Source organism: Takifugu flavidus, chromosome 8 (assembly GCF_003711565.1).
Source record: "Takifugu flavidus isolate HTHZ2018 chromosome 8, ASM371156v2, whole genome shotgun sequence".
NCBI classification, from domain to species: Eukaryota; Metazoa; Chordata; class Actinopteri; order Tetraodontiformes; family Tetraodontidae; genus Takifugu; species Takifugu flavidus.
Genome location: NC_079527.1, coordinates 12,422,252 through 12,447,105, shown reverse-complemented (window position 1 = coordinate 12,447,105; position 24,854 = coordinate 12,422,252). Strand labels below are relative to the sequence as shown.

General features: G+C 50.1%; 4 protein-coding genes across 7 annotated transcripts; all 4 read left to right on the top strand.

The window, feature by feature from the left end:
• The first annotated feature begins 184 nt into the window (after positions 1-184).
• On the top strand, positions 185-2,867 carry ptges3b (prostaglandin E synthase 3b (cytosolic)). Its single transcript, XM_057041864.1, has 8 exons — positions 185-225; positions 1,004-1,117; positions 1,199-1,268; positions 1,354-1,452; positions 1,554-1,643; positions 1,725-1,775; positions 1,862-1,889; positions 1,982-2,867. Exons 1-8 carry the CDS (start codon positions 200-202, stop codon positions 2,002-2,004), a joined length of 501 nt encoding a protein of 166 aa, XP_056897844.1. The 5' UTR covers positions 185-199; the 3' UTR covers positions 2,005-2,867.
• A 618-nt stretch (positions 2,868-3,485) lies between these two features.
• Positions 3,486-17,051, top strand: baz2a (bromodomain adjacent to zinc finger domain, 2A). 4 transcript variants are annotated; one of them, XM_057041856.1, is made up of 30 exons: positions 3,486-3,725; positions 4,882-5,005; positions 5,081-5,944; positions 6,383-7,978; positions 8,068-8,337; positions 8,420-8,746; positions 8,827-8,887; positions 9,239-9,347; positions 9,485-9,586; positions 9,682-9,898; positions 9,989-10,050; positions 10,189-10,254; positions 10,341-10,733; positions 10,817-11,071; positions 11,172-11,386; positions 11,466-11,540; positions 11,626-11,800; positions 11,873-11,935; positions 12,016-12,160; positions 12,245-12,846; positions 13,002-13,341; positions 13,427-13,582; positions 13,669-13,829; positions 13,916-13,981; positions 14,112-14,395; positions 14,479-14,614; positions 14,691-14,837; positions 14,926-15,149; positions 15,243-15,386; positions 15,475-17,051. In XM_057041856.1, exons 2-30 carry the CDS (start codon positions 4,882-4,884, stop codon positions 15,632-15,634), a joined length of 7,539 nt encoding a protein of 2,512 aa, XP_056897836.1. In that variant the 5' UTR covers positions 3,486-3,725; the 3' UTR covers positions 15,635-17,051. The 4 variants fall into 4 exon arrangements, with proteins under 4 accessions (XP_056897836.1, XP_056897838.1, XP_056897837.1 ...); XM_057041858.1 differs by having other exon boundaries at positions 3,503-3,618; XM_057041857.1 differs by lacking the exon at positions 3,486-3,725 and adding an exon at positions 3,888-4,047.
• A 1,244-nt stretch (positions 17,052-18,295) lies between these two features.
• On the top strand, positions 18,296-20,660 carry LOC130530470 (aquaporin-4). The gene is made up of 6 exons (XM_057041660.1): positions 18,296-18,436; positions 18,660-18,851; positions 18,933-19,094; positions 19,162-19,326; positions 19,391-19,471; positions 19,557-20,660. The coding sequence occupies exons 1-6, from the start codon at positions 18,422-18,424 to the stop codon at positions 19,770-19,772; spliced, it is 831 nt and encodes a 276-aa protein (XP_056897640.1). The 5' UTR covers positions 18,296-18,421; the 3' UTR covers positions 19,773-20,660.
• Positions 20,661-21,930: 1,270 nt separating this feature from the next.
• Positions 21,931-24,049, top strand: mipb (major intrinsic protein of lens fiber b). The gene is made up of 4 exons (XM_057041486.1): positions 21,931-22,688; positions 22,828-22,992; positions 23,064-23,144; positions 23,252-24,049. Exons 1-4 carry the CDS (start codon positions 22,329-22,331, stop codon positions 23,435-23,437), a joined length of 792 nt encoding a protein of 263 aa, XP_056897466.1. The 5' UTR covers positions 21,931-22,328; the 3' UTR covers positions 23,438-24,049.
• Positions 24,050-24,854: the final 805 nt, after the last annotated feature.

The window sequence follows — 24,854 nt, the reverse complement described above, 5'->3', positions numbered from 1 at the left end:
TGTCACGCACGCAGCCTCTGCGTTAGAAGAAAGGACGGACAGCTCAAGGATTGGGAATGAATTACTGGCTGTGCGGTTAGCCTCGCGTTAGCATCGGCACCGTGAGCTCGGTTAGGCTAGCAGCGCTGCTCCGGTGTGCTATCATTAGATTAACACGAGGTCTGTGTCACAAGTGTGGATTATCAGGTCACCGGGACCGATGTTAATCTCTCCACGGTACCATCGGTGAATAGCGACCTCTTCCCATTTTCAAATCAGAAAGTTTGTGTAGTTAGCACTCGTAGCCGTACGTTAGCTTCTAATTACCCTCCCGATTGGGTCGAGAACATTTGTAAGAGGATTTTAACCATAGTGACATCTAATAAAGAGGATTAGGGGCTCGGGAATATTTGGTGGGGGATGATTCCGACACTTTTTCCACAGACTCTTGCACAACTCCACAATAGTGTTTCGCCTGTTTCGGTGTTCATTGTTACAACGTCAAACGCGATGAAGTTCCAGCAGACGCACATGCACGCTGCCATTGTTGTGCCTCATGCGGATCCTAAAGTTAATGGGCGGTGCTGGCTGCCCCTTTACGCTACTTTGGTAGTAACCATGGACACACTCGGGTCCATTGTTGAAGGCTACGACGGGTTTGGAGCAACCGGGCACCGGCAGCAGCCACCTGCCCGCGGCCTGCGATGTGCGCGGGGAGCTTATAAACTGTTAATGCTACGTGATAATAAGCTCACTGAAAATCCACTGCAACATTAAAGTGATCCTCTGTTTTGCTTCACACCCGCTCATTGTAACAGGATGCACTTGGGCAACCTGATCTGGCCGTTTTCTGCGTTATACCCACCTGTTGCTGTGTATTATTTATGGAAGCCGTGGGCCTGAGAGCAACACATTATGTGGTTTTGTTATATTTTCTAAAGTTACTGAGCTCTTTCTGCGTGTCTCCTCATTCTTTCTACTAAAGGGCTTTACTACGGTGCTCATATCTGCTGTTCTTTTCCAGGCAACCAGCAACAGCCAAGTGGTACGACACGAGGGACTTCGTATGTATAGAGTTCTGTGTAGCGGACAGCAAAGACCTTAAAGTCAATTTTGGCAAGAAAAAGTGTGGTTTCAGGTGTGCTTGCTTTTCTGCAGCGTCACAATACTGCACGTATGAATCTGCTTGAACTGAACTTTATTTCTCCTTTGTCCACAGCTGTGTTAGAGGGACTGATAATGTCAAACACGAGAACGAAATTGACCTTTTTGATGAAATCGATGAAAATGTAAGTTCATCCGCATGAACAAATCATTGAATTATCACATTTGTTTTTAAAAACACAAACGTGTTTACGTTTTCTTCCTTCCCAGGAATCCAAACACAAACGTACAGATCGCTCGGTGTTGTGCTATTTAAGAAAAGCGCAGCCGGGGAAGGCGTGGCCGAGGCTAACGGAGGACAAGGTTAAGGTGAGCCAAACACTCGTTACAAGGTCGACACAAAGTTTACTTGGCGGCGCGATTAAACTCGCCAGGCCCTGATGTGACGAGCGGGTTTCCATTTTCCACAGCTGACTTGGCTGGGGACCGACTTCAACAACTGGAAGGACTGGGAGGATGACTCGGACGAGGAGATGGGGAAGTTTGATCAGCTATCAGATGTAAGCACATTTGTAACGATTAGAGCGGATGGTGTCGCGCTAGCCTGAGTGATGACGGAAACGTCTCTGGTTTATGTCTAGATGATGAACAGCATGGGCGGTGGAGACGACCTACCAGATCTAGATGGAGATGTAAGATGCCCCCCCCCCTATATTTTAAATAGTTTATTCCTTACCCATGAAAAAAGAAAACATCTGATCTTTGCTTTTCCTCTCAGGATGATTCAGCAGATAGTGACGATGAGAGTGAGTGTTAATGGTTCATTTTCCAACTTTAGAACACGTGTAAGAAGAATTTAGAACGTTTGTGTGACGGAACATTGCTGTCTTTTTCCTAGACCTGCCGGGTTTGGAAGACTAGAAGACTCCGGTTCAGAGGGGGACAAAAATGAAAGGGGAAGAACATACGGCAAGAGGAATCGAAACAAATGTATATCTTGAAGTGACGGACAACTGTACATAACGAGCCGGTAGCCATATTTAAATCCATAGCCTCAGCTCCAAACTCTGGCCGATCAGTCTCCTGAAGGTTGACATGCATGGTGTTGTCTAGAGTAGCTGTCTCCACTTCCATTTGCTGTACTGCACCTTTTGGGTCTCCTGTTTTATTGTTCAATATAACAAGTAAGAACACATTGGTTTGAAAAAAAAAAAGTATCTAATTCTCCCCATCTGAGCAATTTGTGTTAGATTTATGAATTTGTGGTTTAAAGTGAAACGCCCATTCCCAATTTAATGACTCCCCTCCTCCCTGATTGTTAGAAACACTAGAGATAAACACCAGAAGAGTTGATGCAGATGCTGATTGGCTTCCTCTATAAACCCTCTGTGAAACTATTTTTGTTTCTGTGGCCTGACATTCCATCTGACTTTTTTTTTTTTGCTTTCTGTTCTGTAAAATGAGAAAACTCCTTAAAAGGAAGAATCATCTTTTGCTAATCTCAGTTTTGTACACTTGACATCACATTAGAAAACAGAAGAAAAGCGATGTTCCAGCTGATAATCACACCTGAAACTTGGTCGGGCCTCAGAGCTATTTGTTGCTATTCTCCAGGTTCTTTCCTGTTTTCATCTAGAACGATTGTCCCAGCGAGGGAATGTGGGAGTGCCGGACAACAGTCGATGACCAAATTATATCAAAACGTATGGGGAGATAAATGTTGATTTACAGTGAAAATTGTTTTTTTATTGTCTACATCTTTCTAATAAATTGTTGAAGAACCATTTCAGACACCTTTTTCCCCCTCTAAGTTGGTTTGGATGGTTTAATTTTCAACGTTACCCATTTCAAATTGTCCTGTCTTAGTTCAAATACAGTATTTGTACTTTCGTCTGCTGATCTGACGTAGTCGTGTTCCGGTTTCGGCGCTAGGACCCGGATGCTTCCGGGTTAGGCCCCACAACGTTTCCTCAATGGGCCCGAGTCCCTCCAATTTCCGGAAAGACAGCGGAAATAAGCAGCGTCGCCTTCCGGTTACCGGCTTCGGTAATTTCTACAAAATAAAAGCGCCCAATAAAATCACGTCTTCCTTTTAAAACATTGAACTAGAATCTGCCCGATTCATTCACACTTATCGAACCCGTTCCTTAGATGAAAATACATTTGTATAAACATCCGCTAGTATTAATTTTCTTTTAACGCCGTTTAAACTTTTTTTTACTGAAATATGCGCAGTTCCTAAGATATTTTTCCACTTGCTACGTTCAAGGAACCTCTCAGGATCGATTATCATGCAGTCGCCTCGTTTTATGAATGGAGGATTTTATCAAAATATAGATAGTTGTGAACGACACGTAAAGTACACTAAACATAGACTACGTGTTATCTGAGTTTTTTTTAGGTTACGCTACTTAGCTTAACCGGATGTGTACGCTGTTATCGTCGGGATGGTGTCACCGCTCCCGAATCGTTCTGTTCTGTGATCATGGCTGCACCGGACAACACCAGCCATGTTTGCTAATTTAAAACCCAAAGGTTTGGGGACACTTGTTTATTATTTACCACCGTGCCACCGCCACCTGCATATCCGTTTAGGCGAAGGTATAGAGACGCCCGCGGCTTCGAACTCCGAGGATTGAAAGGTTGGGCAGCTTTGAGTGTTATCTGTGAAACTTTTGATGGTGTCAGTAAGGAGAGATGATGCTCTCCGAAAAATTGCCCGTTCGTGCATCGTAAACAATGTTAAGTTCAGCTGGCTGCTAGCTAATGTTAGCGCACGAACAAAAGGGGAGCACGCCTCCATCTGTTAACTGGGGAGTGTGACCGAGTTGACGTTATGCATTATCAGATGACCGGCCACTACTGAATTTCTTCCGCCTCTATACCTATCGATGATGGGTACCATGGATCCGAACCAGCGTGGTCTGCTACCAGGCTGTTAGCTAACTTCGAAGCCTGACTGCCGTATGTAGTCCGGGGGGGATATTTAAGGATGCTATAAGTTAGCTCCCTTGCTAGCGTGCGTTAGCTAGGATCTATTGTGATGATTTAGCTAAATAACCTTGGAACCGGTGCGGGGAATATTTTAACCTAAAATTCCACACCAAACTGAACGCTATAGGCGGCTTTGTGGGAAAGTGGCGAGTATAAAACGAATGGCACCGGTTGTTGGCACAGCGGGCGCTTTGAAGTGAATTGTTCGTTTAAGATCGAAGCTAAGCGCCACTTAGCTAGCGCTGCGCTCGCTGCCTCGGCCTCGTTGAATTAGGAAATCAAGTAGCATTATCTATATAGGGCCACTTTTGCATCACACTCACTCGCAACTAAACGCGAGGCCTCGCCGTGAAACATGCCCACTAATCTCAGCGTGGTCGCCAGACCGAGGCCACCGGGGCTTGTGCACCTTTCTCCGGCGGTGCCAGCCCGGCTCACGCGTTTATCGTGATATATTGATGGATGTGGCCGTGTTAGCGGCGCCTCATCAGCGTTAATGGTGAGCTTCCCCCTCGTAATATCCACATTTTCCACTCGGGCTCGCCGAGGCCTGACATCTGCTGCTGCTGGCTGCGACATTTTGATGTTTGTTGTGTGAGCGAAATGGTGCTGTTACGAGCCGCGTCCGTCGACACCGTCATGGGCTTTTAAGAGGAAATATTTAGCGACGGCGATGAAAAAGGGAGGAAAAAGGGGGATGCGTTCGTGCTCGGACATTTTAGCCCTGTAATTACATAACTGCTGCACGTTTCGGATGAGCAGCAGTATTTACTTGCCTAATATCTCCGCTTCTTCTTTCTGCAGATGGAGTCAAACAACCGTTTCAACTATGGCAGCAACTCCTCAGCAAACTCAGGACTGAAACGCTCCTCAGGGGATTCTCTTTACACTAACGGGTCCTCCATGAGTTTCCCCCCGCAGGGGAAGAGTGAGTATTCGGTCTTTAGGTCTGATACTGATCAAGCAACACTTCTAATCTGATATATCTGTGTCTTTTCGATAGATATGAATGGCGAAATGAATGTGAACGGTGCCACTACTGTACACGGGTCCAGCGTACCTGGTTCCCACCCTCCAGCAGCTCCTTACCCCCATGTGAGTAACCACCTTCAGAGCAGCGCAGGCTACGACTACTTGTGGGGCGGACACCCTCAGTACGGTCCCTCCATGGGCAGCTCAGCGGGACACGGGATGCACCAGAAGCAGCCGGCCCCCGGGATGGCCCAGCCTCAGTCACAGCACCACTTCCAGGGTCACGGACAGTACCAGCTGAATGGGGGCGTTGAAAGCTCCCACCAGTCCTCTGTGGCAGGCCCACCAACCATGCCTCATACGGGGAGTCAGTACTGGAACAGGAATAACCCTGGCCCTCAGATGAGTTATAATTCCCACAGTATGTTTGGGAGCTACCAGACTCCAACACACCCAGGGCTGGCACCATCGGCGCATCACAAGCAGCAGCAGTCCCTACAACAGCCGCCTCATCAGCCGTCACAGCAGCACATCCATTCCCATCGCCACCAACCTCAGCAGCACCAGCAACCGCAGCATTACGGCATGCTGCCTAATGGGATGCCCTACTACCAGCATCAGCCCCAGCACACGTCCCTGCCACCTTCCCAGCATCAGCAGCAGCCAGCGCAGCCCCAAGGGCAGGTTCAGATGCTGCAGCCAGCTGCCCAGAATTTCACACCTCCCCGTGGCAGCCCACAGCCCCACAGTTTAGCCAGAGGGGGCACCGGCAGCCCTCTTCCCGCGGGAATGTCCTCGGCAACATTGATGTCGTCGTCGACCATGCAGGATAGTGGGTCACCGAAAGGCCGGAGCCCCCATGCTGGGAACATGGGGACGCCTACTGTCGTTCAAGGTGACGTATCTTATCACTCAGACTTTCATTTAAATAAAAACCAGACTTGTTTAACTGTGGTCTTCTGTAGTTCCCCTGTGATCAACTGCTGCCGTTTTCGCTCTTCCAGTCACATTTCTTCATAGGCTTTTCTCAACATTCTTTCAGTTTTGTTCCTTTGCTCAGACTAAACTTTGCCTTTTACGTGGCCAGTTTCTCTGTAGTTCTAGTGGCCAGGGGTTTTAAACTGTGACTAAAATTGAAAGCGAAAGGTTTATTTGCATTGTTGCAAATCGGTAGATCTGATAAGAGGCTACCTGCTCAACCTTTGCACAGTGGCTGGTTACTGCTCATGTTTGCCAACAGGGGGCGCTGTTTCCCATGTAATCACCAGCAGCACTTATGCTGATTTTCCCAATTTGTGAAATGTTTTCTCATGTGAATTATCTTCTCTGATAGGGCACGTAAGAGAACCCGGCAAGGATGTAGATTTAGGCTACAACGGCACTGAAAGGGGGCAGAGTTCCCAGATCCTGTCGACAAGCGACGCCTACCAGCCCAAATCCACGGCACCTATGAGTGATTATCGTCAGCATTCCGAACAGCCAGCAGCTCAATGTCCCGAAATGGCACCGTCTCCCAGAGAGTCGGTCATGAACACCCCTCCCCGGTCAACATCTCACGCGTCAGTGTCGCCGTCTCTTTCCAAGGACGCTACACCCCCCCGTGTCTCTGCCATTCCTGCTCTCTCGCTGTGTCCCGCGTCTGGTTCTGGGACACCGACAGCACTATGTCGTGACGCAAAATCCTCTTCGCCGCCTCCAAATCTGTCTGCCGCTCCATCCAGACATTCCTCGTCTCCTGTGAGAGTGCAGGGCTTCAGGTCAGAGATGCCCCCTGCTGGACCAGAGTCTGTCTCACCTGGAAAAATGTCGACCCATCCTTCTGCAACCGCTCCTGGGCTTCCTCTCCCCCCTTCTGCCCTGTTGTCCGCCTCTCTCCAGCGGCCCAAACCACAGTTGATGGCTACCCAGCACGACAAGCCTGCAGTCCCCAACTTGTTATCTCCCGGCTCGTCAGCGGCTTTAAAATCCTCATCTGCTGGTGCAGATGCAGCTGTGGCGTCGGTTTCATCTCTTGGGAGTAGACCTCACGAGTCCAGGTCCACATACACTCCTCCGGCTGTCAGCGCTCACCTTTCCGCTTCCCTTGCAGCATCATTACCAACTGTAGCAGTGACCTCAGCAGCTCCTGAAAGCCCCACGGCCCAACCTTCGCCTACCCTACCTCTTCCAACCACTCAAGCCTCTCGGACTGCACCCGTGTCCACCCCTCACAACTTCCTGTCTGCTCTTGCATCCAGCGCATCCTTGGGTGCGCTGCAGAGTTCAAACGCTGAGCAGAGTTGTCCAAACTCTGTTGTCCCTCAGGCATTAAGGATATCCTCCCCTGAGCAAGAGCCCCATAAGGTCTCTCAGACCTCTGTTTCTTTTGAGCAGATACAGGCTGAGAGCGGCGTCTCGCCAGCGTCGCAGTACCCTGGGCTGGATCACACCCCCGTCAGGAGGTCTCCACATTTCCACAGGGTCGAACATTCAACCGACGACGAAAGTTTCAACACCTCATCACAATATGAAGGTTATTCCTCGTTTGCCACCCCCTCCAGAATTGATGTCAGCTCCATCCTGGAAAACTCCTCTCTGATGCACGACGGGAGCTCGTATGCAGACAAGTCCACAGACTCTGACACCAGCTTCCTTGGGACACGGCAGACGTCTCCACATGACAGGACCTCTCGCACAGATGCAGGAGCTTCTACTGACATGGACACCACGAGAGGGAGCGTCTGTTCTTCAGAAGCATCCAGAAGCAACCTGCTGGACTCCACCAAAGAAGGGGGAATGTCAGAGACTCAAAGGACCGTGGACAGTTGGGACTCAGGCACGTCCATTCTGGAATCTTCTCTCAACTCCTCACAGGTTCAAGATTCCTCGGTGGCCTCGGCTGATGTCTCCAGGTCTCACTCATTTGTGTCACCTCAGCAAAGTCAAAAAGGTAAAAATCTAATAATAACGCAATCAGAAAAACTAGTTTAATCATTTTAGAATGCAGCAGATTCCAACTTTTATGTTCTTCTTTTGTAGGACCTGAGGAGGTCTGGGAGAATAAAGATCACGACACACCTGATTCAGCTGGACGCATCAGCATCAAGACCACCGTTTGTGAGAAAATGACTCCCCCGAGCTTCAGTATGAAAGATCAGAACTTCATTGCCTTCAGCACGGCAGCAGAGGGCCCTGCAGTCCACCCACTCCAGCCCATAACGGATCAGGTTGTCCCCGCTGCTGAAGGCGTTCTGAAAAGTAAAACGCGTAAACCTAGAGGTCCAAAAGCTTTATGGACGAACACCTCAGGTATTCCCCATTTGAGTCGCAACATGTGTGTGCCAAGTACGTGAGGATCTATTTAAAACTTTATTCCATTCTCTGTTTAAAGGTGCAGGAGAGGCGCAGCGTAAGCCTCGAGTTCGAGCCTCTAAAGTGGAGAAGACTGAAGAGGCAGCCAAGGGCAGAAAGAGAAAGAAGCCTGTGAAGCAGGAGATGAAGGATTGTTCAGATGCAGCTGGAGCGGCGGGGCCACCCGCAGGAGAGATCGATCCCATCACCGCCACCATTGATGCCGTCCTGGCAAACGCTGCGAGTATCGACACGTCAGTGGAGAAGCTGAAGAAACTGAAGAGGACAAAGAAATGCCAAGAAGCGTCTAAACAAGACGGTGAAAAATCAGCTGAGGAGGATGACAACGAGGAAGGCTCTACCGCAGGTAAGGTCAGCTTTCGTGTCCCGTCGCAGCCTCTCATCAAGTCAAACGCTAAAAACATCTGCGTTGTCTCTCACAAACAGGTGAAACTAAAGGCCGGAGGGTTGCGACTGAGGAGCAGGTTCAGTTCCCGCTGCAACATGGGTAATGTTTCCTTCAGAAACAATTTCCCTTCAAATATAATTACACTATATTGGTTTGGTAGGAATTTGGGGTCTAAAATGTTTTGAAATCTGTAGTATTGAACCAAAAGTACTGCACCAGTTAGTGCTGAACGGTAATTTATTGTATAAAAATGAGAAAAAGAACCAAGAAAATCACCACTAGGGGGCGCAAGGAAACATGCTGTTCAATGAGCTCTGGGGTGTTTTGTCAGCACTTACCACTGGAGCAGAACTCAGATTTGTGACATTTAGTTTTCACTTTTAGCCACGTTTAAGTGTTAGTAAAGTGGATTCGTGACAGAGGTTTAATGATAAAGTTTGTCCTTTGTAGCTGGAAGAGGGAGATCCGTGTAAAGAAAATAGAGAACCGCATGAAGGCTGAAACCTGGTATTACACACCATGTGGAAGGAGGATGAAGCAGTTCCCAGAGATCATCAAGGTAGATTATGCCGCTTTATGCTCTGTCCTGTGATTTTATAAGACCACTAAAATGATGTCTTTGTGTAATTCCATGTTAAAACTGCAAATCTTTTCTTTCTTTTCTTTTCTTTTGCCTGCGCCTCTTTTTGTTTCTAGTACTTGAAGAAACACGCCGACAGTCTGGTCTCCAGAGAACACTTCAGTTTCAGCCCACGGATGCCCGTTGGGGATTTTTATGAAGAAAGAGAAAGCCCTGAGGTTTCTATCATTCCTGATCTGGAGTTGTTAAATGCACTCTATAGATAAACTTTCCATTATAACATCTCACACATTTGTTTATCTTAATCTTTAAGGGAGTAGCGTGGGTGCTCTTAGCCAATGAAGAGGTTCCTTCCATGATAATGGCCATTACGGGCCGTCGAGGTCGACCTCCGAACCCCGATAAAGAAAAACCCAGCAGGGTTCGAGGCCCGAAAGGTGGACGCCGGCCTGGTAGACCTCCCAAAACCAATATGGTTGACCTGCTCAGCAAAGTGGATGCTAAGCTTTTGAAGCGACTCGAGGCCAAGGGTGAGTGAATGTAGATACACAGCTGAGTGGGCGAGGATTTGTTTAATGCAAAGGATTTGAAGTCAATACTCCATATTATCTTTATTATAGAAGCTCTCACAGAAGAGGAAAAAGAGAAACTTGCAAAGATCAAAAAGAAAATGAAGAGAAAGGTAAGTTGGCTACACAAGGGAAAGCTGAAAGGCTCTAAAATATCTTTTCGTTTCTTATTTGTTTCCTCAGATCTGAATATTAGGAGCTATAGATTAAATTGTTAACCCCTAATATTGATTTTCTTTTTTCTTGATTAGGCAAGAATGAAGAGAATGGAGGATACAAAGATGAAGAAAATGAGAGAAGAAAAAAGGAAGGCCAAGGTATTGACAACTTTAAAGTGACGTTTAAGTTTCCTCGACTGTCCTTCAAGCAAGTTGCTAACTTTGAAATTGTGTTATGGGTGCAGCTTGAGCAAGAATCAAAAGCTCTGGAGGGAAAGCTTCCGCCTCCTGAACCGCTGGCCCAACAGGCCACACAGCCAGCACCAGAGTCTGCAGCAGAGCCCAAGAAGCCTGGCCGGCGGAGATCAGTGAAGGCAGAGCCTGCGCCGACGATAGAGCAGACCGATGAAGAGAGGTTAGCCCAGGGGAAGAGGGTGCCGGGTGCTCGCAGTAAAGCCAAGGCTCTGGCGAAGGCCCAGGCGGAGGCGGCGGCGGCGGCCCAGGCAGCTGTGGCTGCCAAGAGGGCAGCAGAGAGAAGAGCACAGGCCCAAAAACGCCTGGAAGAGCGAAAACGGCAGCAGTTGATCACCGAGGAACTAAAGAAGCCCACAGAGGACATGTGTCTCACTGACCACAAAGTATGTCTGCAACTGACTTACAGTTCTGAAGCTGCGGGTTCTTTCATATGTAGATGTTAACGTTGAAATTTCGTCACCACCAGCCCCTCCCAGAGCTGTCCCGCGTCCCCGGCGTGGTGCTTTCTGGTGCAGCTTTTTCACACTGTTTGGCCGTGGTGGAGTTCCTGCACGCTTATGGGAAGTTGATCGGCCTCGACATTCCCAAGGACATCCCCAGCCTTGCCACCCTGCAGGAAGGGCTGTTGGGGCTTGCCGAGAGCCAGGGAGCAGTCCAGGACCTGCTGATGAAGCTGGTGGAGGCTGCCCTCCATGATCCAGGCCTGCCGTCTTATTACCAGGTCAGTGGTTGTGGGGCAGCCAACTCTGTGTTTAATTTGTAGAACAATCATGTCACTTCCCAATAGGAATACACATTTTCCGCATTTTTCCCCTCCTCAGTCTGTTAAGATTCTTGGTGATAAGCTGGTGGAGCTGCAACTGACCCGCAGTTCAGTCTCAGAGGTTCTCCGCATCTTCCTGGAATCTCACGGTTACGATACTGACGTGTGCAACACAATGAGGACCAAAACCTTCCACTCCCTCCCCCCCGACACCAAGGCGGCCATCCTGGGGTTCCTGGTGGACGAGCTCAACGGCAGCAATATTGTGACCAAGTAAGACAAGAGCTCGGTTCTTCGTCACCATTCTGTAGTTTAAAGCTTATCGTTCATCACCTGGTTGCTTCCATTTCAGCGACATTGACAACACGTTGGAAAACATGACAACGTGGAGGAAGAACAAGTGGATCATTGAGGGGAAGCTGCGCAAGTAAAGAAAATTACTTTTTCCGAATTTTTAAGTTCTAGAACGAGGACACCGCATCACACGGCGACGCTTGTGTTTTCTCTGATAGATTAAAGTCAGCATTAGCCCGTCGTACGGGACGCTCAGCGGAGGACATTTGTTTTGAAGAGAGGAGGCGAAGTGCCCGAGTGGCAGAAGAGGAGAACCTCAGTCTGGAGGAGAGTGGCTTGGTCCTGGAGAGAGGCAGCCGCCGCGCACGCAAGGAAGAACCTAAACTCAGCGACGTATGTATCCCCTGCTCTTTCTATAGTATTTCCCATAACTCGTATAGGATATTTACAATTTATCTGTTGCAGACCGAGAGCCCAAGTAATGCCAGCATTCCGGAACTTGAAAGGCAGATAGATAAGCTAACCAAGGTAACCGTGCTGCAGAGTTCTGGTGCTCACGCTGCTTTATACTGAGTATATCGCTAATATCTACTCGTGGATGTCTGTAGCGTCAAGCGTTTTTCCGCAAAAAGCTGCTACAGTCATCTCATACAATGCGAGCCGCACTGTTGGGCCAGGACCGCTACCGGCGCAGATACTTGATGCTACCTCACCTGGGGGGAGTTTTGGTCGAAGGGCCAGAAGAGCTGTTGAGTGAGTCGAAGTGTTAACGTCGGTCTAATATCATCTTTTTCTCACATTTCAAATTTTATATAAGCCTTTTGTGTTTGACCACAGCATCTGGAGACGTCCTTATCGCTGAGGTTCCTGTCACGTTCCTCAAGAAGGAGCCCAAAGTTGAGGAGAACCCAGTGCCCGCCACTCCACATTCCACAACTTTGAACCACGCTCAGCCTCAGGCCTTGTCTCCAGAAGAAGACCCCCTCCCTGACACCACGTCCCTCATGTGCAGGCCGAGAGGACGAGGGCGGCCCCGGAAAATCAAACCGGAAGTAGAGCTTCACCTGCGCACAGCCAAGATTCGCCGCCGACGTCGAAATAGCGTCAAATCTGGGAGTGAAGAGGGTCCGGGGTCACCCAACAGTGGTACACAAGACCTCACCCAGAACGCTTTCCAGAGCTGGCTCAGCCACTCGCAGGACGGGGTGGTCAACGGCACGTGCTCAGCAGCAGGGAGCGATCCCGAGGGGAGTCGACCGGAGGAGAGTGTGAAGGACATGGCGGAGAAGCAGGGCCAGTGGTTCACCCTGCTCCCCAAGCAACCATGTGACGACGACTCTCTGACGGAGCCCCAGATTCCCGCCTCACCCGGCTCGCCCCCGAAACTTCTCCCTCAGATTCCAACAACTTTACCTCCACTTCCGGGTCCACCCACTCAGGTTCGTGCCCGTCGTCGGAAGAATAAATCCGCACAACCATCTTACATTTGTCTTAATGGTTGTGATTAAAAATTCCAAAAGGTCCATTGTTGAATCATGAATTAATAATATGAGTTCCTATAGTGTGTAAAAACGAATTGTTCTTGACCCCTCAGCCCGACCTCCTGTCACCTGATGTAGTTCCTGCCGAAGCTGTGGCTCCAGCACCTACCCAGGATGTTCCTCCTGCACCCCCGGAAGCCCCTCCTGTTCCTGACTGTAGCCCACTGGCACCTCCTCACCTTCTGCCAGCTTCCACTCCTCTCCCCAAGCCTGCACCAGCAACTCCCTCCAGACCTGTGCGCAGGAGGAGGAGAGGTAGCAGAGGCAGTAGTCCTGCCCGACGTGGGGCAAGAGGTGCTGCCGCAAAGCGCCGCGGCCGTCCTCCTAACTCTGTGTTTCAGGAGCTGGAGCAGCAGTATTTCACACAACTGGTGGTGAAACCTATCCCGGCATGTAAGCGATCAAGCAAAATACCCACAAATCAGCCCATAGTTTTAGAGTATTTGCATGAATTTAACTTTTAATGTTTCCCATCAAGCGATGGTGCGTGGCTGGTGGTGGATCAAGGACCCAGAAGAACTTTACAGCATCTTACAGGCTCTTCATCCAAGGGGCGTCAGGGAGAGGGTGCTTCATAAGCATTTGGCCAAACACATGGAGAACTTGGCCGAGGTGTGCACCAAACCCATCAGTGGTGAGTGGCAATGGAACATTTTTACACGTTTTTTTCTGTTCTGTTCCCTGGTTGATTATCTGGTGGCTCCTGTTCATCCTGGACAGATCGCTTGTTTGACCTGAAGGTAGAGGATAAGGATGTGCTCCTGGAGGAGCTGCAGAAACCCTGGCAGGTGCAGGAGAAGACGATGGAGACGGATATCGGCATCCTCAAATGGGTGGAGGACTTGGAGCAGAGAGTCGTTTCTGCCGATCTCCATCTGAAGGTGAGAAAATCGGTTGTTTTCAACCGCAGGTGCTGCCGTCCATTTTCTGAACAACATTTAGCCCATAAAACATGTTTGTTTTGTAGGCACTTCCCCAGCTTCCAGTACCAGATGCTGAATCAAGCGTAGAGACGCCGATGGGAGAATTTCAGGTAACTGTAAAAAAAACCCCAAAAAAACAGTTTTTTCCCGTTCTCTTGAATTATCTTAGCTTCAGTTATCTTTGGTTTTCTCTGTCACTGACCTGTGACCCTTTGCCATCCCTCCCCCGTGTTTGTGAAGCCCTACACGATCCCCGACCCGGATTCCACACGCGACGACCTCCAGTACTACGAACACGACGCCAACCCGCACGACGACTGGATCATTCGAACAAAGAAGGAATGGTCCGGCCTTCCTCGCATCGCCACCCACCCGCTGGACCTGGCCGTGCTGCGCCTGGCGAACCTCGAGCGGAACATCGAAAGGCGCTACCTGAAGGAGCCGCTCTGGAATCCAGCAGAGGTGATGCGCCTGGCTCCTCTAACGCCAACGCCGGGGGAGGAGCACCCCATGGACGTGATCAGGTGAGCGTGGGCTGTGGTTTCTTTGATCAGAAAATAGGATTTGTTGTCTGAGTGTCTTTACACAACGTCCTTCCTGGTTCCAGTCTTGAGAGTGAAATCACTTCTCGACTAAGGACGTGGCGTCAGGCTCTGGATCGGTGCCGCAGCGCTCCTCAGGTCTGTCTCTGTCTGCTGCAGCTGGAGAAGGCCATCGCCTGGGAGAGATCAGTGACCAGAGTGGTGAGGGGTTTTTTCTCCCGCTCTCACATTTTTCTATTCTGAACTTTGATTATTAACAGTGCTGCTTTGGGTCCAGACTTGCCAGGTCTGCAGGAAAGGAGACAATGACGACTGCCTGTTGCTGTGTGACGGCTGTGATCGCGGCTGTCACATGTACTGTCTGAAACCCAAAATCACCCAGGTGCCCGAGGGAGACTGGTTTTGTCCCACCTGCGTCGACCAGGTCAGAACTTGACTTTGGAAACCTTGGAAAACCTATTCAAAGGAGATGAAATAGATGAAACGCATGTAACCCTGGATTTCTCTGGCAGACGGAAAACACTTCAGTACGCTTGTGTAAAAAGAGGACCAGAATGAAAAAGAAACGCTACGAGGACGACAGCTCGGAAGACGAGGTCGCGCCGCGGCGGAGCGGCGGCATGGCCACGCGCCACAAGGAGGCCGCGTCCGCCTCATCTTCCCGTAGCTCCGCGGAAGCGGCCGCCAAACGTCGCCGCATGACCACCCGCAACCAGCCAGACCTCACTTTCTGCGAGTGAGCCTCATTAAATGTCCTTATCGCCGAATCTCTGCGTTTGCCTCCAACCTGCGTTTTCACTGGGTCGGTGCCGTTTTTGTTCCCTGCCAGAATCATCCTGATGGAGATGGAGGCCCACGCCGACGCCTGGCCCTTCCTGGAGCCCGTCAACCCGCGGCTGGTGCCAGGGTACCGCCGCATCGTCAAAAACCCCATGGACTTCCTCACCATGAGAGAGCGGCTTCTGCAGGGCGAGTAAGTCCTCGCCTCCGATTGCACCTCAATCTAGAACCGTTCTCATTCGCTGAACCCGTTTCAATCACCGTCGTCGTCGTCTTCTCAGGTACAACAGCTGCGAAGAGTTTGCAGCAGACGCTCAGCTGGTTTTCAACAACTGTGAGCTCTTCAATGAGGACACTTCGGAGGTGGGGACGGCTGGACACGCCATGAGGCGCTTCTTTGAGAGCCGCTGGGCGGAGTTCTACTCAAACAAGGACAAATAGAAGCCTACGGAGTCCCACCACGATGACGTGGCTTTATACTGTTGGTGCTGCCACCGTCCCACCTCCCACCCTTGGTTACTGCTAAGACTGCCTGGAGAGTCCTCCAGCTGTGTTTATTATTCATGTATACATATATATGTATAGATTTTGGCTATTTGTCTGTTATTGTTTCCTCCACTGGCCTCGTCTTTTGGCCTGCAGCTGAACTGACTTGAATTTGTACCCTTTCAACATTAGAGTGAGAACACACTCTCCCCTCCTTTGGCATCACCTCGCCTCAGAACCTCACCCCCCCCGTGAAGCCCTGATGTGGGTGCCCGGCTCAGACCCAGAGGGTCCTGGCTCTCAGACTCTGAGGGTCCAGGGCTGATCACAAGGCAGCCTGATTGCTGCGCACTGGACCCCTCGACATGGATCAAAACTCTTCGTTCTTCCCTGGTCAATGGAAATGTAATGTAACGTGGTCTTATGCCGAGAAGTAATTTTTTTCTTCTATATTTTTATTATATATTCTATATATAAATATATATAAAGATTACGATAGCTGGGATTATTTAATAGCAATAGCTTGTAGTCAATGTGTACAGATGTCCTTATAGAGATGTCTAGACAACCTATGAAAACGGCCAGTCAAGCTTCAAGGAAACTGTCACGGACTGTCACGAGTAGATATTGTATAACCTCCACTTAAAGACCTGCACGCACACTCTTCACCAACACACACACAGACACACACCTGCTGCTGCTGCTGTGTGGAAGACACTGGTTCCATAAACTGGAGGTTTTTAGTTTTTTATTTTAACAGTCGTAGAATCTTCACTGTTCCTCTTACGAAGGGTAAACAACCGTAACAGCTGGAAGGATGCTGCTGCGGCCGCACTGACTGGACCCAACGTTTCCTCTCCAGCAGTGTAACACGGCCCCAGATGAAAGCGTGGCACCTTCAGAACCACATTCAGACGCCTGTTTGTATCATGTTGAAGGTGAAATCTTCCTGCATCTGCAAAAGTTTGAGCACATTCCTCCCCGGGTTTCTTGCCATGCATTCCCTTTACCATTTTATTTATTCCGTTTTTATTTTTTTGTCCTCTGAAGGTGGCCTGGTGAATCTACAGTCGGGTTTATTTAAACACGTTTGCTACACTGAACTCAACCATTGATAGATGACCGATGTTCCTTCTGACACTCTTAAGGGACGGACTTTTTTTTGTCATAAAAGGAAAAAAAAAAAATGTGGTGATCAAGTGAATTTTTAAAACTGTACAGTTTTGGTGACTTTAAATTTATTCCTTTATATTTTTAGGACCAATTCATCATTTTTAAGCGGAGGTATTACAAGACTCTGTTGTATTAAGGTGATGTAACACGTGTGCATCTGTAGAATGTACTGTGAGTTGAATAAAAACCACATCTAGTAGTTCTTCTCTGTCCTCGTCTTCCTCATCTGCTGACGTCAAGTCCCAGATCTTCCTCCGTAAATGTGGCGAGGATGGAAATGAGCCCGAGTGGCGTGCGTTGGAGTGTTGAGGCGGAGCTGCGCGGCTCCTCGGAGAGTCCAGTCCGGTCCACATGCTGCCGGGGACGTCCTGCCGTCACCGGCAGCTGCCGGGCTGCGAGTCAAGTGCCTCGCTCGCTGACTCGACCCCGTGGAGAAACGTGGAAAATGCGTTTGCTAACGGAAAAATGAAATCCAGTGATTTATTTGTTCTCCTACATTGCGCTTTATTTTGTTAAATCCCTTAGCTTTGCACTTTGTGTGTGCGTGTGTGCGTGTGTGTGTGTGTGTGAAATTGTGTGGTGTCAGCGTTCTGGGCAGAGGAGGCTGAAAACTCAACACGCCAGCGGGTTCCAGCCCCCCCAACCAGTCCAGCTCTACACATTTGGGCTTAGTCCCACAAAAGGGGGGATAACAGGAAAACATTAACTGTGAAGAAGAGGGAGTAATCCATGGCATAATAGGACCCCCCACCCCCACCCCGCCCCCGCCCCAACCAACCAGTTCATTCTGGACCTGGTCTGCTGGAGGCCCCTGATGTCTGGAGAGTCGGGGAAAAACAGTTCAGACACCAAACGCGGAACATTTTCTATTCCAAACTAACAAAATCCGGTTTCACAAGATGTTCAGTTTGATGCCAAAAGCGGAAAATGAGAAGCATGCGCACAGGCGGCATCACAACAAGCGCCATGGCAACAGCCGCATGAAAGAGCCGGTGTCCATGGAGATCAGAGCTGCAGCGCACAAGCAGGAAAACGAGGAGGGGGCAGCGGTTGTCCTCTGTGCTGATTCGGTTTCGCACACTGTAAAATGTCTTCGATGGCGACGCAAATTGAGAAGATCTGGGTTATAACCGGATTAAAATTAATTTAAAATTCTATGTTTCGAGGAAAAGTGGCTGAGAATGGGTCTGAGAACAGGCTGTAAAAAAGGCTTTATCATGAGCAGGAGTCGGGGGGGGGGGGGGGTCCACACGAATGAACGCTGTGTCAAACCATCCCATCATAAACACCCCACAAAACCCAACATTAAAGAAAGAAAAAATCATTTTGCAGATTCACAGCGACTCTCCCGGATGCGTTGACGGGTCAAGGTCGCCTGAAACAGGACAAGGATGGGCCGAGCCGGGTGTTACGCAACAGGTCCAAGAGACTGGGAGGTGTGGGGTAAAGAGAGAGAGAGGGGGGGGCTTTTGAAATCAAAGGAGGCTCTTCAGGTTAATGACGGACCTTGTTTAGAGCCTCAGACCTGGACAGCTGCACAGACACAGACGGACGACGGACGACCTGAGGATGGCCTGGCACGAGGTGAGCGTCTCATTTTACTCCCTGAACAAATAAATGTGAGCGTTATCACACGATTTATCAAAACAGTGGAAAAGCTGCCTAAAAACTGGACAATGTTGCTCCTTTTCCTGAAAACCCGATGCTTTGTTTGGCTCTAAATGTCTATATTGATTAGTTGTTGTTATATTGTCACAAATGTCTCCATTGTCCACCCGAGACACCGTCCATCTTTCCCCGTCCTCAGATACGCAGTCGTCAGTTCTGGCGAGCAATGTTCTCAGAGCTGCTCGGTACTCTGGTGCTGGTGAGCGTGGTTCTGGGCGCCTCCGTTCCGGGCCCCGGGGAGGCCCCCGTGGGACCCTTGTACCCGGCGGTGGCAGTGGGCGTGGCCATCGTGGCGCTGGCGCACTGTTTTGGGGAGATGAGCGGAGCGCAGGTGAAGACACGTTGAGATCGGTGATGCAAACATCTGCTGTGTTATTAACGGACCCGTTGGGTCTTTGGTGCCGTCCCTCAGGTGAACCCCGCCCTCACTCTGGCCCTTTTGGCCACTCGGAGGCTGGACGTCCTCAGGGCTCTCGTTTATATCGCCGCCCAGTGTCTGGGGGCCTGTTTAGGGGCCGGGGCCCTCTACCTGGCCCTGCCGCTCAAGACCACAGCAGAACACTTCGTCAACAAGGTGAGTGGACCCCGAGACGTCTCTGCTGTTTCCGGGTCCTCAGCACCCCCTGTCCCCCCCTCCCCAGGTCCCGATGCAGCTGAACGCGGCTCAGGCTCTGGGCGTCGAGGTCCTGTGCACCTTCCAGATGGTCTTCACCGTTTTCTCCGTGGAGGAGCAGCGGCGGAGGGAGAACCCGGAACCAGGAAATCTGGCCATTGGATTCGCCCACTCTGCCGGAGTGCTGCTGGGGGTGAGGAGTCCTTGCGGGACATGTTTGGTGGCGTTCAGAATCAGACGTGTTCCGTCTCCATCAGGCCCGGTTCTCTGGCGGAAGCATGAACCCTGCGCGTTCTCTGGGTCCAGCCATCGTCGCCGGCTTCTGGGAAAACCACTGGGTGAGAAGGCCTCCGGTCTCGATCAGTAACCCCAGAACTTAAAGACATGATGAGACGGACTCGTCCTCCCCTCCTCTGCCTCCAGGTCTACTGGTTCGGGCCGGTGATCGGAGCCATCTTGGCCGGCGTCTCCCACGACTTCTTCTTCGCTCGCAGCGCGTCTCGCCAGAAGCTGGTGGCGTGTCTCTCCTGCAAGGACATCGAGATCGTGGAGACGGCCAGCATGACGGGCTCGTCCCTGTCCACCGTGACCCAGAACGCCATGAGAGCCAAGCAGGGCAGCAAGCAAGACAACAACTGAGGAGGCGAACCCGGAATTCTGAAGTGCTCCCGAGGCAGCGGCGTGTCACAGAGCTTTGTGGATTCCAAACGTGGACTCTGTGTCTCTAAAGGGTCCGAACGTGACCCGGTTGTCCGTCATTAAGGTGTTGTTGCTTTCTCCTCTGCGCCTCATTAGAATATGTAATTGAAGCCCATTGAAGGCTGGTTGAAAACCCCCTCCTGTTCTGTCCGTGCACGCTTTGAAATGCTAACGAGGCTCCGCGGCGCCCGCTGACGCTCCCCGTCGGTCCGACATCTTGTCAGGCTGTCGCGGAGGGATGGAGAAGAAGCCTTTTTATGTATATAATCCCTTTAATCCAAATACACAGTGTTTGTTTTGGCAGCGTTAGTGTGAAATATTAGTGTTGTGTTTTTAATGTGGATGATTTTACACTTTCAACAGAACAATAAAGGATACAGCTATAATGTATTTACACATACAGTATTTTCCCCATATCAATGTTCATCCTATATCATTATTCACCATTTGTATTTAATTGTTGTATTTATTAGCCAAAAGAGTTGGGAAAACATATATTTGAATGCTATTTTTCATATTAAATAACCGTTTTGCTTTAGATTTTACACCATTATTATTACCATTATTATTATTATTATTATTATTATTATATTATTATTATTATTACTATTATTATTATGCCTTCTCCTCTCTCTCTACCCACCCCCCATCAGCACGAGGGTCCCCCTACATGAGCCTGGTCCCACTCAAGGTTTCTTCCTGTTAAAGGGGAGTTTTTCCTGCCACTTGTTGGGGGTCAGATCCTGGGATTCTGTAAATCGCCTAGAAACAATTTTGACTGTAACAGACGCTGTATAAATAAAGATTGATTGATTATTGTATACGCAATTATTGCACTTTTAACCATTTATACTTTAGTACATCTGCATACCAGCCGACATCAACAGATACGGTGGAAAAACACACATTAAAACACAAGCATGCATTAAAGTTTCACACACACACACACACACACACACACACACACACACACACACACACACACACACAGTGCACAATAGCTATAACCGCCAGCAATTTGCATTGTGTGTGTTCTTTCTGACATGTAAAAAAGGGAGTAAAAACAACCAGCTCAGCGTTCTGCATTCATCACCCCCCCAGACCCCCCACCCCCCCCACCCTGTGTTGATGGCTCTCGACTGGTCGTTGCAGTACCCCCCCCCCCCCCCACCCCCCCCCCCACCCCCACTCCACTGCTGCCACTGTGCAACCCCAACACACACACACAAACACACAATTTTCCCGAGCACCTCCTCGAAGCTGCTGTCCCAACAGAAGACACGATGTGCTGCGATATGGGAATCATTGTTCTGGTTTTTCTCCTCCTTTTGCCCCCTTCTGTTACCCCCCCCACCCCCACCCCACCCCCACCTCTGGTACACACTGTTGGCTCGAGCGGCACTGGTGATGCCCCCAAGCTCTGAATCAATATCAAGCTCAGGCGCTGATGCCCCTGATCCAGGCTGATGCTAACGCACCCAATCTCAAACATCAGTGCTAACATTAGCCCTTAGCCTTATAAATATAAAACAATGCTCTGTTAGCAGTTAGCTTTAGCCGCGTGTTTTAACGCTGGGTCTGCGTGTGCGTCGCCCACAGACAAAGGTTTCACGGCATCAGGCGTTTCAGTGTATGGGTCAGTTCAGAAGCTGTTAGCTTCCGTCCGGGGCCCCTAACTGTATTATGTGTGTGTTTCTGAATGTGTGTCTTTGTGCCTGCATGTGTGTTCCCTGTCCTTGTCCATCAGCATGTGGGTGACAGCCATGATATGTCAACCGATGTCATTTGCCCCAAAGAAAACTTTGCCCTCTCCAACTCAGCTGCTCTTCGCCATGGCCGCTCCTCCTCCTCCTCCCCATCAATAACTCGCTCTACCTTTCCGCTCCTTCTCGCTCTTTCTGTATCTCATCTTGAATACGTTGCATCTCTTTTGGTCTGTTCTGGGGGGGGACAGAGGGGTTAAGTTTGTTTAATTTAGGATGTCCCGCGCAGTTGCCCCCCGCCCTTGGCCCTGGAGGGGGATTATGGCGTCACCTGGGGCCCCTGGGGGGTATTATAAAGCCCGTGTGGCCCTCTCCTCTCCATCAGAAAGGCTAAAAGGTCTGCTGGACACTGTCTCCCCCCAACTTTTCTTTAGAATTGTCCCTTTAGCATTGATGTCCACCTCTTCTTGACAACTCCGAGACCTCCACCCATGCTCTCACCCCTCACATCTATGTCTGTACGGCAAGTGGAAGAAGGTGGCCAGCGAGCGCAGCTGAATTAACTTTACCGACCGGGTTTGGTGCAGATCTGGTTTGGATTCACCCCGATCCGTCTCTGAGCTGAATGTTTCGGGTCGACCGAGTTAGCTGACTCTCAGAGGGAGACCCTTTTATCCCTTCTTATGTTTTTTGGTATCTGAGGAGGACTGAAAAGGCACAACTTTTCCAGACTCACCTGCTTTATTTTTTTTTTTTTTTTCCCCCAATTTCACCTGGCACGTGAACAGACACCATGTGGGAGTTCCGTTCCATGAATTTTTGGCGGGCGGTCTTCGCCGAGTTCTTCGGGACCATGTTCTTCGTGTTCTTCGGCCTGGGCGCGGCCCTGCGCTGGACCACCGGGCCCCACCATGTCCTCCACGTGGCCCTGTGCTTCGGGCTCGCAGCTGCCACCCTCATCCAGTCCATCGGCCACATCAGCGGCGGCCACATTAACCCCGCCGTCACCTTCGCCTACCTGGTCGGCTCCCAGATGTCTCTTTTCCGTGCCATTTTCTACATGGCCGCCCAGTGTCTGGGCGCCGTCGCCGGGGCTGCTGTGCTGTACGGGGTCACCCCTGGCAACATGAGAGGAAACCTGTCGATGAACACGGTAACGACCCCGAGCGGACGTTTAAAAAACGCTGAAGTTATTTGGTTGGTTTGAGGTCGATGAAATGGAAGGTGACGCTAGCATTAGCGCAGGGTTAGCCCTGTGAAATGTCTGATTTGTCGCTGTCGTGCTCTTCCAGCTGCAGCCCGGCATCAGTCTGGGAATGGCGACCACCGTGGAGGTCTTCCTCACCATGCAGCTCGTGGTGTGCATCTTCGCCGTCACAGACGAGAGAAGAAACGGGCGCCTGGGCTCTGCCGCCCTGTCCATCGGCTTCTCCGTGACCATCGCACACCTCATGGGGGTGAGAAACTCGGACGGGCGGGTAGGATCTTTAAAACTTACCTCGGGTTAACGCGGCGTGTCGTGTTACAGATGTACTACACCGGCGCCGGAATGAACCCCGCGAGGTCTTTCGCCCCTGCCGTGATCTTCAGGAACTTCGTCAACCACTGGGTGAGTCGGGCAGAGCGGCCCCCCGGACGCCACAGCGAATCGTGCTTGCGATGCTTCAAATGACCGGTGAGGATTCATCGCTGAAGCCAGTTCTTGCTTCCCCACAGGTGTACTGGGTCGGGCCCATGATAGGAGGCGCTGCGGGGGCCATCCTGTACGATTTCATGCTCTTCCCACGCATGAGGGGTCTCTCCGAGCGCCTGGCCACACTCAAGGGCAGCCGGCCCCCAGAGAGCGACAACCAGCAGGACGCCCGAGGGGAGCCCATCGAGCTCAAGACGCAGACCCTATAAACCCGCCCCCAGGACCCATGGAAGACGGACGAGGCCCCCAGCTAGGCCCACTGCACCTCTGCCGCCGCCTCCTCCCCCCACGCCTTCACATCCAGTCTGGACTGAGAGCTCGAGCCTCAACACACAACAAGGATCCTTCACTCCCAACACACGTTTGATATTCTGAACTGGACATTGTGGTTTTCTTAATGTGCCCAAAGCCTGAAGCCGCCGCCACCACCTGCTGTTTCCTCCTCATCCGGGCCTCCATCCGGGCCTCAGGGGCGGGAGTTTGGCCCAGAACCTGAGAGGAGAGGGTAAGTGAGGAAGGTGCAGGAGTCGAGACAGAGGGCGGAGCCAGAGAAGGCCTGGGAGGAGGTTGGGGCGGGGCTAAAAGGGGTGGGGTCCGGGTCAGAGGGCAACGCTTTGGGTTTGTGGTCATTTCAAGTGAAGATGGGCATTAATTAATCACCCGAATTTCTCTATTTTAGTTTTTATTTTAATTTTTTTTTAATTTCTAGGTTCGTTTTGTTTTCTGCACTTCAGACACCAGACGCGGATGTATGCTACATTTAGGTTTTCAGGTTTTCAACCATTACATTTTATCTGTGGGTTTGTTGTTTGCGTGGACAACCCCCCTGCGGTAAGCGTGTGCGTGAGAGTGCGCGTGTGCCTGCCAGGTGCGCATGAGTGTGTACGTGCGTGATCGAGATTTCTATTTTTCGTTTAATTTTTCGTGACTGCTCTCCTGTTTCGTGCCACTGACTGTTCATGACGTCACCATCAGCCCCCCCCCCCCCCCCCCCCCCCTCCCTCGCTATTTGCTACGATATTAATTTTTACACGAACCACCTGCTTCCTCCCCCCTTATTTGTTCCCAAACCAGCGCAATTCCAAATGAAACGTCGTCTCAAGGACTTTGATTTCCGGTCTGGTCTCCTCAGAGCGGTTGTGGATGCTTTACATTGAGTCTCCTGTTATTATTTGATCCTTATTTGGGAGCAAAACGGTGTTTCAATAAACATTTCAATGAAAATAAAGAGAAAAATGTGCCCTTTTTCTTGTCTGGACACCTGAGCTGCAGTGGATTATTCTGACCAGTAGGGGGCGAGATGAACCCATGTTAGAACATTTAAATGAAACATTTCAGGAAAACAAAGACAAATAAACGCATCCAGCTCAAAATCTCATCATCTCATATAGGAAATTGTGTATCAATCCGCAGCTGAAAATAGTCCTCAAATCATGTTTACTGCACTCATTCCTGATAATACACCCATTTGTTTTTTAATCTTTTTGTGGTTTTTGATGCTGAAATAGATCACAATGGAGAATATTTTATGTTGTGATCCAAAAAACTCGTGTTTTAGACTTAGGAATGACTCATTTTACAGATAAATATTAGAAAACGGGATGTTCTTTGGATAATCTCTCATAT